The sequence below is a fragment of the Emydura macquarii genome, unplaced genomic scaffold (assembly GCF_026122565.2).
Source record: "Emydura macquarii macquarii isolate MOO-44397 ecotype Brisbane River unplaced genomic scaffold, CSIRO-AGI_Emac_v2 contig_431, whole genome shotgun sequence".
Taxonomy (NCBI): Eukaryota; Metazoa; Chordata; order Testudines; family Chelidae; genus Emydura; species Emydura macquarii.
Genome location: NW_027130568.1, coordinates 7,642,847 through 7,657,602, shown reverse-complemented (window position 1 = coordinate 7,657,602; position 14,756 = coordinate 7,642,847). Strand labels below are relative to the sequence as shown.

General features: G+C 49.3%; 1 protein-coding gene across 1 annotated transcript in view; it reads right to left on the bottom strand.

Annotated features, from left to right (window-relative positions):
* The window catches only part of ZNF407 (zinc finger protein 407), a 416,443-nt gene that overhangs the window by 148,879 nt on the left and 252,808 nt on the right, over positions 1-14,756 (bottom strand). Inside the window, 1 exon segment of the mRNA XM_067537513.1 lies at positions 11,519-11,639. Within this exon segment, the coding sequence (XP_067393614.1) occupies positions 11,519-11,639 (121 nt within the window).

Sequence of the window (14,756 nt, the reverse complement as noted above, 5' to 3'; positions counted from 1 at the left end):
ACTGTGATTTTAGATCATAAATGCAGAGAAAAGCACATATATATATTTACATTTAAATAGATTGAAGGAGTCATTGGCTAAATTAATAGTGCAAACACGAAAATATATATTCAGGCTGAAAAGACCAATTATATATCTTTTTGGAAGCAAATCCAAATGAGAATTGTTCATATTTTCAGATTTTTCCTTATTTCATAAATAAATTATTCACACTATTGCCAGATACATAAAATTAGAAGATCATTTCTTTGTCACTGAGGTAATGTAATTTTGTATTATGAATTTAGAAGTCTAAAAGTAAATATCACAAGGTCAAAATGCAAATGACTCCAAATGTAAGATAACATATTGCACAATTTTTGAGCTGCAGTCATAATCATAGGTTATATAAACAAATCCATCAAGTAAATATAATCCAATGCTACACTTGTTTTCTTTTTGGGAATATACATTTCATTAAGAATTATGTAATTTGTGTGATAGAAATCTGAAAGTAGTTTATTATTCACTTGGGGGGACAGCCATTCAAGCCTTTCCATAGTTAAAAAAGGAATTTCCCTGCTGACTGTGAGTTATTAAGAATATTTTCTCCTTTCTATTCTATCCAGCCCAAACCAATCTTTTTCCCTAGGTAACTCATGGTCTACTCCACTTTAGTCTTTGTTGCTAATAAAAAAAGGCAAGTGATACGTGCTTGTACAGTTGCAAAATAATCCACATTTTAAACACAACAGTTTCTAAATACATATTTATTCTTTTATTAGCATCTACTCCCACACTTCTAGCCAAGGCTAACTAGCCTTTCATTTGATTGCCTGGCAAGTGCACTTGTTCACTGAATGATAAGACTGTTTTCCCAAAGAAATAAAAATCTTGAAATTTCAAAGATATATCTAAACATTAATGAGTTGAACAGAGAAGAAGATATAATAAATATGTTATAGTTTGACACCAAGAGCTTCTTTCATCCGAAAGCATCCCAAACTGCCTTACAGAGGAAAAGCTCCATGGAGCTCGAAAGCAGAAGTTGGTTCAATAAAAGATATTACCTCACTCATCTTGTCTCTTATGGAATGCATGCAGAGACCACGTCACCCACCACTTGAAAGCAGATGTAAAAGAGTGCAAATAACACAACTATATTTCCACACACAAACTAAAGAATACCCATCTCACTGAAACAAAAGTGATTACAATTAAAAACTCTGCAATTGCCAAGAGTTACCACAAAGTAGTATTTAAGGTAGTCCAGCATCAACCTAACCTCTTGTTCTGGAGCAACTTACAAGAGATTGGCAGGATATAATTATCAACATGAGAGTTTGAGCAGAACACATGAAGGTTAACATTTTTAACAACTGCAAAAGGTTTTCTAATGCCTACAAATAGTTACAGCCTCAATTTCATGTTCTTCCAAAAGGTGGCACCTACAGCAGAATAACACACATTGGTTTATTATTAAATCAGTGTGAAGAGCACCAGATGTTGAGTCCCATCACAGGAATGGGAGAACTAAAAGAGGGGTAATATGTTAAGAAAAAGAAAAAGAAAAAGAAAGAAAGAAAGAAAGAAAGAAAGAAAGAAAAAGAGTGGAGAAAACATAGCTGCCAACAGCCTCGGCTAAAATCCCAGGACTGTGGAAGTTGGCAGGCAGATATAGAGATGCTGAGCTCTAGGCATAGCAGCCCCACTCCTGGCTCCTCAGCAGCCTTGATGGGTGCCTCTCTGCCTCTCAACTGCAGCAGCAGCAGCTGCTATAATTTCTGCACCACTGCCAGCCATCTTTCAGTTGTGCTAAGAAGGAATCTTCTCTGAACACAAGAAGCATGAGCTAGCCTGCTTAGGTTTTGTTTTTTCTTTTGTGCCTCTGTCTGAGCTAGCCTGCTTAGGGTCTTTTGCTCTTGAGGTACCCGCAGTACTGGATGATCCCAGTGCATTGGAGTCAGGCGTTCCCAGTGCCATCGGTACCATTGGTGTCTCCATGGCCGGAGAGCGCGCCATCTTGTGAAAGGGAAGTTGGAGCCTGTTTTTTTGTAGCCTTCTTGGCAGAGTGCTCTTTTGTATGAGCTTTTATGGAAGGACCTCTGTCAGAGGCTGCCACTGGTGATCATTGGCTGGGGAGATGGTCCGTGACTCGGGATCCGAGGTAGGCCGTAGAGATTTCTTCATTGTAAGTAATTTTAGTTGGAGATCTCTTGCCTTCCTGACTCTGGCTAGAAGTTATAACAGCACAAGCACTTTTGTGGTACGTTTCTTGCCAAGGCAACGGACACACTGTACGTGTCCATCAGAGACTAGGATTGATAATCTGCACATCAGGCAGCGTTTGAAGCCCGAGGAGATGGCATGCCAAAGAGGATTTTTCTCATACGGGGGTTGGGGGAGGGAGTCGGGGGTGACAATTAACTATTCTAAAGGGTAAGTATGTAATTGAAACTTAGTTTTCTAATAAGAAAAAATAAAGATTTAAAAAAAAAATCAAAATAAGGTAAAGAGTAAGGGTAAGTATAACTAACTAAGTAATTGCTAAATGTAAAACAGAGTTACTTACCAGTAACTGCTGTTCTTTGAGATGTGTTGTTCATATCCATTCCAATATAGGTGAGTGCGTGCCCCGTGCACTGGTTCCTGGAACTTTTTTTACCCTTAGCAAGCCATGTAGGGCCAGCTCCGGCACCCCCTGGAGTGCTGTGCTCAAGCCGCGGTATATCAGGTGCCACCGGCCCTGAGTGCCCTCAGCCTCTTCTTTCTGCTGACTCCAACAGTGGGGACGGAGGGTGAGTGTGGAATGGATATGAGCAACACATCTCGAAGAACAGCAGTTACAGGTAAGTTACCCTGTTTTCTGCTTCGAGTGATTGCACATATCTATTCCAGTATAGGTGATTAAATAGCCATACCTTGGAGGTGCGTAGGAGTCAGCGTCGAGCTGCTCTCATGAGGATGGCCCTGCCGAAACCCGCGTCCTCTCTCGCCTGCTGCACGATGGCATAGTGGGATATGAAGGTGTGGACCGACGACCAGGTCGCTGCTCTGCAGATGTCCTGCAGCTCTCTCCAGGAAGGCCGCTGAGGAGGCCTGGGCTCTGGTTGAGTGCGCTGACACAGGTCCTGGAAGCGGCACCTTCGCCTGCTTGTAGCAGGTCCTGGTGCAGGCGGTCATCCAGGCGGAGATGCGCTGGGTGGAGACAGGTGAGTCCTTCATCCGGTCCGCCACTGCCACGAACAGTGCGTTGACTTCCGGAATGGCCTCATCCACTCGATGTAGTAGGCCAGGGCCCGTCTCACATCCAGCAAGTGCCATCTACATTCCTCCTTCAACCCATGCGGTTTGGGAAAGAACACAGGGAGGAAAATATCCTAGTTATAATGGAACTGAGACAGCACCTTAGGCAGGAAGGCCGGGTGGGGTCTCAGTCGCACCTTGCTTTTTTTATAAAAGACAGTGTAGGGGAGCTCCGGGGTCAAAGCTCTCAACTCAGAGACCCTCCTAGCTGATGTAATGGCCACCAAGAAGGCTACCTTCCAGGAGAGGACGAGCAGCAGGCACGTAGCCATAGGCTTGAATGGGGGTCCTGTCAGTCTGGTGAGGACCAAGTTCAAATCCCAGGGAGGCACCGGGTCATGGACCTGCGGATACAGCCTCTCCACACCCTTGAGGAACCTGAGAGACATAGGGTGTGAGAACAGCGACCTCCCTTCCAATGGCTGGTGGAAGGCCAAGATGGCTGTCAGGTGCACCCTCAGGGAGGCCAGAGCCAGGCCCTGCAGTCTTAAGTGGAGCAGATACTCCAGAATCGCCTGTATAGGCAAGCAGCTCGGTGGGATATCCCGAAACTCCACCCAACAGGTAAAGTGCTTCCACTTGGTTTGGTACACCACTTGAGTGGAAAGTTTTCTGCTACCCAGCAGAACCTGTTGGATCTGCACCGAGCAGGCTCTCTCTCTCTCCGTCAGCCACAGAGTCTCCACGCTGTCAGGTGGAGAGAGTTCAGGTCCGGGTGGAGCAGGTGACCTTGGTCCTGGGAGAGCAGGTCGTAACGCCTCGGGAGCGGCATTGGCGTGGTGATGGACAGGTCCAGCACCATGCTGAACCAATGCTGTCTCGGCCAGGCTGGGGCGATCACAATGATGTCCGCTTTGTCCCTCTTGATCTTCAAGAGGACCTTGGGCAGCAGCGGAATGGGGGGAAATGCATACATGAGGGTCCCCATCCAGTCTATAAGGAACGCGTCAGAAATGGAGCCCGGCTCGTGACCCTGGAGCGAGCAGAACCTCGGGCACTTCCTGTTCCAGGACGACGCGAACAGGTCTAGTTGGGGAACACCCCACTTACAGAAAATGGAAGACACCACCTCCGGGTGCAGTGACCAGTCGTGGCGGGGTAAAAACGATCTACTTGTCATTCCTGACCCCCGGGAGGTGAGAGGCAGATATGTGGAATTTGTGCCTCACCCCAAGGTCCCAAAGTCGAATGGCCTCCTGGCAAAGGGCCGAGGAGCACGCCCCCCCCTGTTCATATAGAACATGGCTGCCATGTTGTTCGTGAGGACCTGCACCATCCTCCCCCTCAAGAATCTGAGGAACACCTTGCAGGCCAAACGGACTGCCCTGAGCTCCCAGATGTTGATATGGAGACACCTCTCCTGTGCTGACCAGAGCCCCTGGGTGCTGAGGTCACTGCTGATGTGGGCCCCCCACCCCACATCCGAGGCATCTGTGATCAGAATTATTGAAGGTGCCAAGTCTCTGAAGGGAACACCCCTCAGTACCTCCTCTGGGTCCCTCCACCAATCCAGGGAGGTCAGTACCTGAGTGGCAACCGTGACCACTCTGTTCAACAAGTGTCTGGCTGGGGCATACACTGAGGCCAGCCATGCCTGGAAAGGCCTGAGCTTGAGGCGAGCCAGCCTCACCACATACGTGCATGCCACCATGTGTCCCAACAGCTGAAGGCAGTGCCTGGCTGTTGTCATGGGAGACCTGTAGAGATTGTTGATTATGATGGCCATTGCCTCGAAGCGAGGCTGTGGTAGGAAGGCTCTGGCCTGGATGGCGTCCAGGGTGGCCCTGATAAAGTCTATGCACTGCACCAGGGAGAGAGTAGACTTCTGCTCGTTGATGAGCAGCCCCAGTCTGGTGCATGTCGCGCAGGTGAGTTCCAGGCTGTTGCTCACGTGGGCCCTGGACCTGCCCCGGATCAGCCAGTCGTCCAGGTAGGGGGAGATCTGAACCCCTCTGCGGCGGAGGTGTGCCGCCACCACCACCATACACTTTGTGAATACCCTGGGGGCCGACGAGAGGCCGAAGGGTAGGGCCGAGAACTGGTAGTGGCAGCCAGCTACCACAAACCGGAGGAACCTTCTGTGACCAGGGAGTATAGCAATATGAAAATAAGCGTCGAGGGCAGGTCGAGGGCAGCATACCTTTAGGTCGAGGGCAGCATACCAGTCCCCTGGATCTAGAGTGGGAATGATGGAGGCTAGGGAAACCATACGGAACCTGAGGTATCTGATGAATTTGTTCAGACGGCGAAGGTCCAAAATGGGCTTCAGGCCCCCCTTTGCCTTGGAAATGAGGAAATATCGGGAGTAGAACCCCTTTCCCCTTTCCTGAGGAGGAACCTCTTCCACCGCCCCTAGGAGGAGGAGAGAATTCACCTCTTGGCTGAGGAGATGCTCATGAGAGGGGTCCCTGAAGAGAGACGGGGTAGGGGAAGAGTCCGGGGGGAAGGCCGAGAGTTGCAGGGCATAGCCTCTGTGAACTACATCGAGGACCCAATGGTCTGAGGTAATGCTCTGCCACTCGGTGTAGTATGGCCGTAGTCCGTGAGCAAATGGGCGGGTCAGATCCAGGGGGATGGGGAAGGTGCCACCCTCGGGCGCACCATGAAAATTGTTGTTTGTTATTGTGCCCTTTGGGGGGCTCTTGTTGGGGACCTGCTGAGGGGCCTTGGCAGTCCCAGCGATTTGGTGGCCTGTATCTCTCCCGACCCCTCCTGGGTTGAGCAGGTTGGGGAGGTGGTCTAGGGGCAGGCTGGAACTGGCGCTGGGGACGCGGCTGAGCCTGACGCCTTGAGGCCTGTATAGCCCTAAGGACTTGAGCATAGCCCGAGAGTCTTTCAGGGCATGCAGCTTGTCATCTGTCCGGTCCGAGAAGAGGCCGGCACCCTCAAACGGTAGGTCCTGGATCGACTGCTGTACCTCTTGCGACAGCCCTGACGCCTGCAGCCAGGAGCACCGTCGCATTACGACGCACGATGCCATCGCCCTGCTAGCGGCGTCCGCCGTGTCACTGGCTGACTGTAGGGCGGCCCCCGCCACTGTAGCACCCTCCTCAATGACTGTGGCAAAATCGGCTGCCTGGTCTTGAGGCAAACCCTGCGCGACCCTCTGTAGGGAGGACCAGAGGTTCAGGTTGTACTTGACGAGGAGCGCCTGGTGATTAGCGATCCTGAGCTGCAGGGCCCCCGTGGAGTAGACCTTGTGGCCGAAAAGATCTAATTTTTTGTTCTCCTTATTTTTGGGGGTATTTGCCTGGGCCCCCTGCCTGTGCCGCTGGTTGGTGGTGTCCACCACGAGTGTCCCGGGAGCGGGGTGATTGTAAAGGAACGCAAACACCTCTGCGGGCACGTAATACTTCTTCTCGGTGCTCTTGGATGTAGGAGCAACCGAGGCAGGGGTCTGACAGAGGGCCTTGGCGAGCTTTAAGACCCTCTCGTGCACCGGGAGGACGACCCTGGATGGCCCCACTGATCCCGATACTGCAAAGAGAGGGTCCTCCTCCTCAGAAAGCTCTTTGAGCTCAAGGTTCAGGTTGCTCGCCACCCTCTTAAGTAGCTCTTGGTGAGCTTTAAAATCAGGCAGGGGTGCCCTCTGGTCCCTGGAGGCCACATCATCAGGGGAGGACGAGGAGGACTGTGGGAGGGGCCCCGTGGAGGGACCCTTCTGTGGGTCCGATTCCCCCTCAGAGGAATGGTCCCTGTCCGGATGGCTTGGAAGGGGGGGGCGCCGGCTGAGCCACAGAGGAGCGAACCGACACTGTACCCTGGGCTGTCTGTGTTCCCCAGGGTCCCCAGTAGGGCCATTGCCATGGTCCCTGAAGCCACGCCGGGACCGGGACCAGTGCCGACTGGGAGGTGCCCTGATGAGTATGGGGCCCGGAGCCACTGGAATGGTGCCGCCTCGACTTGCGGTCCCATCCGACCCTTGCTGACGAACTGCTCCGAGAAGACGAGGAGTGGTCGTATCGATGTCCATGGTGCCGGCGGGGGGGAAAGCGGCTGGAGGAGCTGGACGACCTCCTCCTAGGCGCCGAGGTCTTATAACGATGCTTGCCCCTGGGAGACCTGGAGCGGTACTGACCATGACAACTCCGCACCGGCTCCGACTCCGAAAACACCAAACGGTGACGCAGTGCTGAAAGCTCCCTCGGTGCCAAGTCCTTCAGTGCCGAGCCCCGCGCCGGGCTGCGGTCCGGGGATCGGGATCGGTGCCAGTGTTTTCCCGTCCCGGATTGAGAACGGCGACGTCTGCAGTCATCGTCGGACACCAGCATCCGCTCCAGAATGTGTGCCGGGGATCTGGACTGGTGCCGAGCCCGTTTCGAGTCCTCAGGTGGGCTGTGGGTCCAGGACCGGGACTGGTGCTGGGCACGCCGGGTGTCAGCAGGAGCCAGCATCCGTGCTGGGCTGTGGGCCAGGGATCTAGACCGGTGCCGGGAGGGCCGGGTCCCTTTACCCACCAGAATCCGCGCTGGGATGCACAATGGAGATTGGGATCGGCGTTGCCGGGTCTCGTCGGCCGCCAGGCTGTGTGCTGGGGATCGGGACCGGCGGCGAGCATACCGGCTCACTTCGGCCACCGGGATCCATGCCGGGCTGCGTGCCAGGGATCGAGACCGGTGCCAAGCTTCTTTGGATGTTGGGCTACGTGCTGGTGAGCGGGACCGGTGCCGGGTATGCTGGGTCCAGTCGGGAGGCCGGGTCCAGTCGGGCGCCCGCGTCAACGCCGGGCTACGTGCCAGGGATCAGGACCAGCGCCGTGTGTGTCGAGTCTCGTCGGCCACTGGGATCCGCGCCGGACTGTGAGCTCGGGATCGGGACCTGTGCCGTGGTATGGGATCCCGAAGATCAATCCCCCCGCGAGGCGGAACTGTAGCGACTTCGCCTCGCATTGGAGTCTCGAGACTGCCCTCAGTGCCGCGGTGTCAAGGAGCTTGATGACTCAGTGTCAGAGCCCAGAGGGGAGCCCGCACTCTCCACCCTCCGCGACCGTCTGGGGGGAGACTTGGATTCCTGCCTCGACCACCCACCGGGGCAACCCAGCACGGGTTTACCCCATGACACCATACCCGTCGCCCTCTGCCAAGGGGGAAGGAGGCGTGGGCAGGCCCATCAGGGTGCGTGCCGTGGCAAACGCCTCCAATGTCAATGGCCCTTGCAGGGGCGCTTCCCCACCCTCAGGAGTCGGGGGAGGTTCCCTGTGAGGAGATGCCGGTGCTGGAGCAGCCTCCATGGCACATGGCTGGAGCATCTCCTGGCTAACCCCCAGCTCTACCGGTGGCGCGGGGGAGTCCTTGTGAGCGGCCTGCTGCCGCTTCTTCTTTTTCGGTACCACGGATTGCTGTCGGGACGGTCCCGGTGCCGATGGTGCGCTCCGCACCGAGGATACACTTGGTGCCGCAGGGGATCGAGTTGGTTCAGAGTCCGACCGGAGCGCGGACTCCATTAACATGGCCTTCAAGCTGGCTTCCCTCTCTTTCTGAGTCTGGGGCTTGAAGGCCTTGCAAATCCAGCACTTCTCTTTGCGGTGTAGCTCCCTGAGACAGCAGAAGGAGTGGTCGTGAGGATTGCTCAGTGGGAAGGCCTTGCCGCAGGTGGCACAAGCCTTAAAACCGGTTGAGCCAGGCATGGCTCAACCTGAAGCCCCTAGGGGTTAACTATCTATTGTCCTAACTCTAATGAATAACTAATGAACTGCTATATTTAACACTATGTAAACTCGAACAACAACAACTAGAAACAGGGATTGCTACTTGCTGAAAAGCAAGGGGCAGACATTCCAGCAACCATCAACGGGAGGAAAGAAGGAACTGAGGGTCCTCAGGGCCGGCAGCGCCTGATATACCGCGGCATGAGCATGGCACTCCAGGGGGTGCCGGAGCCGGCCCTACAGGGCTTGCTAAGGGCAAAAAAAGTTCCGGGAACCAGTGCATGGGGCGCGCACTCACCTATATTGGAATGGATATGAGCAATCACTCGAAGTAGAACTACTATTTACTATCCTATACTAAGTTAAGGCAACAGGCATTGCTAAGTACTCCGATTCAAGCCAAAGGTGGTAGTGAAGGAACGGTTGGTCACACGGCGCTATGTAACCTCCTGAGGCAGTGTGAGACATGCACGACGCATGTGCACCCCAACCAGCACTGCTACCACAAATCTCCAATTGGAGGCGCAGGGCACATGGACGACTAAAGTGGAGCACTCACAGAGACTCCTCAACCAACATCAACTTCACTGGGCTGGTCATTGTGTGCCGATGGCTGGTACTCATCTTCCAAAGCAAGTTCTCTTTTCTCAACTGAGTCATGGTAAGAAAACCCCTGGGGGACAGAAGAAATGCTACAAGGACACCCTAAAAGTATATCTTAAGAAGGGAGGCACTGACCCTAAGAACTGGGAAGAGCTGGCTGATAATAGACTGCAATGGTATCACATCAAGCCTCAGCCTGTTTTGAAGAAAATCGCCTTGCTCAAGAGGCTGAGAAATGGCAGAGGAGAAAGGAAGAATACAGCATCCTGGCCAGCAGTTGTGATCTCTCCAAGCAACCACTTGTCACATATGTAGAAAAATCTGTAGAGCACGGACTGGGCTCCTAAGCCATCTTCATTTTCATCAGTGACTTTTTCCCTTGGCAGACATCATCCTCGTATCGAGGGATAGCTAACGACAACCTGGGACCCCATCCTGCAAACACTTACATGAGCAACGAGTAGCACTCCCATTCACTGGTGACTTCCACTGAATCTCATTAGATCACCATAACTTTTCTTTTATTTCTTACTTGAAGCCAATGGGACTACTCCTTTGAATACGGACTGCTAATGAGAGTGAAGGTTTGAAAGATGAGGACCCTTTTAAGGTGAATTGTGAATGGGTAGTGTTCCCCAGGAGCCTTTACCTCATTCATTGCTCACCTTGCCATATTCACTGCAATCCTTGTAAGTCCTCACCTCATTCCATTTTCCCATTGTGAAGGTGAACATTCAGTGAGGTTGGGCCCAACACAAAGCCCTGCCGCCTTCACTGCCTGATCCAAAGCTCATTGAAGTCATTCAAAAGACTCCTATTTAATTCAATGTGGCCCTCAGTTTGCACTTGAAAGGCAGAAACTGTATAGCTTCTAAGGAGTGCAGCACTGAGCTTCCCTGTACCTCTTTACACCGCATGGGCCAGGACACTTTATTATGTATTTTTTCTTTTTTTAAAAACTAGGAAATTCCATTTAAAAAAGCAATGTTAAAAGAACATTATGGTTGCATGTCTAGCACTCAAAAGTCAAGAAATGCTGCTCAGTTGCACTCACAAGCTTAACTTCCCCCTTGTGTACATGCATTGAGATAATCTTTAAATTAGACGCATCACATACTTTTTCCCAAATATTATCATCAATTTTTTCCTAAAACTTTGAAAGTTAATTCTAGTAAGCTGCATGTGAATGATTTTCATGTATTCTCTGTATAGCGTTCACAGAATAGTACACAATGCTAAAAGATGTTAAAAATGCATTCAAGGTTTAGAAAGTATATATTACACTGCATTTGAGAAACAGTATGTGACCATTTAATTAAGAACTGCACTGTAATACATATAAGGCTTATGTGGCCGAGTTAAGCTTGCACAAATAACCTTAATTTCTCTCTTTTCCTGACTTTTGTGTGCTTAACGATGCAGCCATGATAATGTCAAAACAGGCCGGCTTTTAGTGCAATATCTTATGAGGACTTTGGCACTCAGAATGGTCTTCTTCCAACCTGCCCAATCAACTCGCCTGGAAAGAAGGAAAAACTGTAGCAGAAACTTTAACTAACTCCAGTTGCTTCCACTTTTAATATGTGTTTGCTGGGTGCTGAGGCTGATAAGCCTTTTGGGGCGGCTTTTCTTTCTTGGTGGAATGGCTGCAACTCAACCGAGAAAATTTTCAAAAGTGGAGTTGATTGAAAAGGCAATGGAGATAAGTAGTCTCACCATAGAGAATTCTAATAGACACAGAGCAGCTGTGAAACAAATACTCTGTATTAGCATTATAGTGTTATCACTAAAAAGTTTCCCATCATTTGTTTTTAAAATAATATCTCAATGAGACTATGTTTTAAGTGTACCTCCTAATTTAATATGCGATTACTGCTGCACTGATGTGATTTTAATGGCAATATATTTTCACTGGTGACTTCAAATGAACCCCATGAGATCACCTTAACTTCTCTCATCACCTTATTATTAATGACTCGTTACCTGTAGTCACACCAGGGACATCTGTAGGGTTTTTCTCCAGTATGGACACGCTTATGTCGTGTCAGATGTGACTGTGTTGTGGAAGCAAAGTTACACTCATCACATCTGAATGGTTTCTCTCCTGAAAGAAGACAAGAAAATACATGCATTAATAATTTTAACAAATAGAAAATTTCCTCAGCCAGATTTTTGGTCCATATGCAGCACAAGAGCAAATACAATCCGCAGTTTCAAATATAATGAGCATCTTCTTAATTACAAAATTCTCCCACAGTAACTCTTATTACAAGTTATCTACCTTACTTGCTGACTACTTCCCTCTGTGGTACTAGAGCAGCCTGCCTGCAAGGGAGGAGGGAGTACTGCACTGGGCTCAAAAGTGAAGCCCTTCTTCCTCCTTCCTGAAAGGACACTCCTAACAGGAGAGTCAGGATAGTGCTGCTTTCCTTTATTGGACTCATCAGTGCAGCTACTATCATGAAAGGGAGAGATAAGTGGGAATGGGGAACCAGAGGAGACAAGGAAAAGAATAGCTAAAACTATCAACCTCATTTTAGAGATGGACTAACTAAGAAAAGTTAAGTCACTCAACCATTGTAGCCAGTGCCAGAGTCAGAATAAGAACATGGGATTTCTCTAGTTTTCAACCCTTTACTTCATCCACAATACCACTCTGCCTCTCATGCTATCCAGTTTTTCTCAGTGGGTAGAGGTCACGCTGGCTGCTAAGATGCTAGCAGCTGATTTTAAGAGATCTTGAGGCAGCCTGATTGTCATCAGCAGCAGCCTGAGCTGCTCTGCGCCCCACAGCTGTGAACCAATTTGGGATGCACTCAAACACTGAAGGACCTGCAGCCAATGGTTTAGGAAAAATCAGTGATAAATTTTCACATCTAGGGATCAGTTTACATTGTTCTACATTTTTAAGGATTCCTTCTCAAAACAAAGAATCATAAAACACCCCAAAACACTAGTTTAAAATAACATTACGGGCAAGTATTCAAAAGTTAGGAAATGCCAGAACTAGTGTTGCCTGTACAACCTTAATTTAGCCTGTTTGTGCCTATACATTCTGACAGAAATCTTTAATTACATGATCTCATGCCATTATTTCCATAGACCCCTGCCTTATACATTGAACAGAATAGACAGTGCTCCCTTAATGAGCAGGTATTTAATTTTGTTTTTATTCTGGTTGTTCAATGTGGGCCCCTAGACCTTATTTACTGCCTACTATTCAAATCCGACTCTGAAGACAGAATTATTAATTTCCTCATAGGCTTCTCTTTGGTGCTCTTCATTATAGTGCTTCATAAATATTAATTATCTTCACAAAACCCCTATGAAACAAGGGGTTGGGGGTATTAACTGTATTTGGATAGGGAACTGAGGCACAGAGAGATTAAGGTTGAAAGTTTTCATTAATTTTGAGTGCCCAATTTGAGAGACCCAAGACCTGATTTTTTCCAACTACTTAGCATTATATATAGCAATTTATATATTCATATAGAATTCCCATTGACTTTAGCTGCAGCTGTAACTTCTGATAATCAGGGTCTCAAGCTGAACACTCATAAAATGAGGAACACACAATTAGTAAGCATCTCTGAAAAGCTGAATTTAAGTGACTTGACCAGGATCACACAAGAACTCTGTGGCATTGTCAGAGATAAAATCCAAGTCTCCAGGGCAGCATTCAATTGTCTTAATAATGAGACCATTCTTTCTCTTTGTATAATCCCCCGCCTCTTTCATAATACATCTTGCAACTAGAGCAACCTAGAAAACGTAAAGCCCTTCTTCTGAAAAATTTTGCTTTTTGAAATCTTTTTTTGTCCCAAACCAGGATGAAATGGCAGAAATATGAATTTTTTCTTTTGCAGGATAGGGGGTTTTGAGAAAAAAAAATTGTTTTAGGAGAAACAAAATGGAGTTTTTCAGCTTCCTGGCTGCCTGGCCAGAAGGCTCTGGTCAATTTCAGGCATAAAGTGAAAAAGACAAGAGACTTCCAACCTGGCTGCTGGGGAGACAGACAGCTGAGGGAGCAGGCAGGAAGTCAATGAGGCAGAGTGTCATGGCACTAAACCCTGCCAGCTCTCCTGGAAAGCTTTTGTCAGTTTCACTTCCCTCCAGGCAATCTCTTGCCCAGGCAGTTTTAGTCTCTCCCACCCAGGCTCACTGTCCTGGACCCAATCTCGTCCCCTCCCTATAGTCTCCTTGCCCAGTCAGTCCCCGTTCCAACCAATGTGTTTTCCCCATCCCTTCCTTTCCCATCTCTTCCCTCTCCTCCCCCCAGTTGCCTGTTCCTACTGGCTTCCAGTTCCAATCTTCCCCCTTCACGAACAGTCCTCTTCAGATATGTCTGCCCTCCCCGACTCAGCTCATTCCCCTCACCCCACTGTTACCCAGACCCAAACTCCTTGCCAAGCCAGTTGCAGTCTCCCTCTCACCCCACCTCCCAGACCCAGCTTCTCTCTTTCCACACCACCAGCCTGTAGTCCCAGTCTCTCCCAAAAGGCTCTTTGTCTCAATCTATTCCCCTCTTGCCTGCCCACCCTGGATCCAGCAGATCCAGCTCTTGTCCCCTCGGCGTTCAGATCAAGTTGCTTCTCCCAACCCACTGCCTGTCCCTGGCCTGGTGGTCAGGAAGTCACTGAGAGCACAGAAGAAACACGGTCACTGAGAGCACAGAAGAAACGAGACCTGGCACAGCCTACAACAGAGTAGGCCTTCAATTGTAGTCCTGCTGACCCCCAGGCCAAAGCATGCCCTGGGGATGGAATCTTTGGGGGAATTTAGATATGAAAAGCAAAGAAGTCTCTACTGAATATGTGCAGACTTCCATTTTTTTCAAAAGTTTATAACTTGGCCAAATTTAGGCAGATTTTCATTGGGAAAGTGAGAGGAAAGGCCACCCCCTGGCCAAATATCAAGTCCCTGCTCCATAGCTGGGAGTGCAAGACATTTTCAAAGTAAAGGTTGCCAGATTTTTTAATGTGGACAAAGCAACATATATTTTTCCTAGCCTTATTCTCAAAAATGGCTAAATTGTTTTGGCTGCAATCTTTAAAAAAATCCAACCTGAGGCAGACACCTGACTTGGAAAATTTCAGCCCAAACAGTTAAGGTTTGGCAAAGTTACAAACAACTGAAAACAGGGTCTTAAAATGGGAAATGTTGGGCAATCTCAAAACTTTGGGCAGTGGTATCAGCCCTACACATATTTTCCAAATGAAAG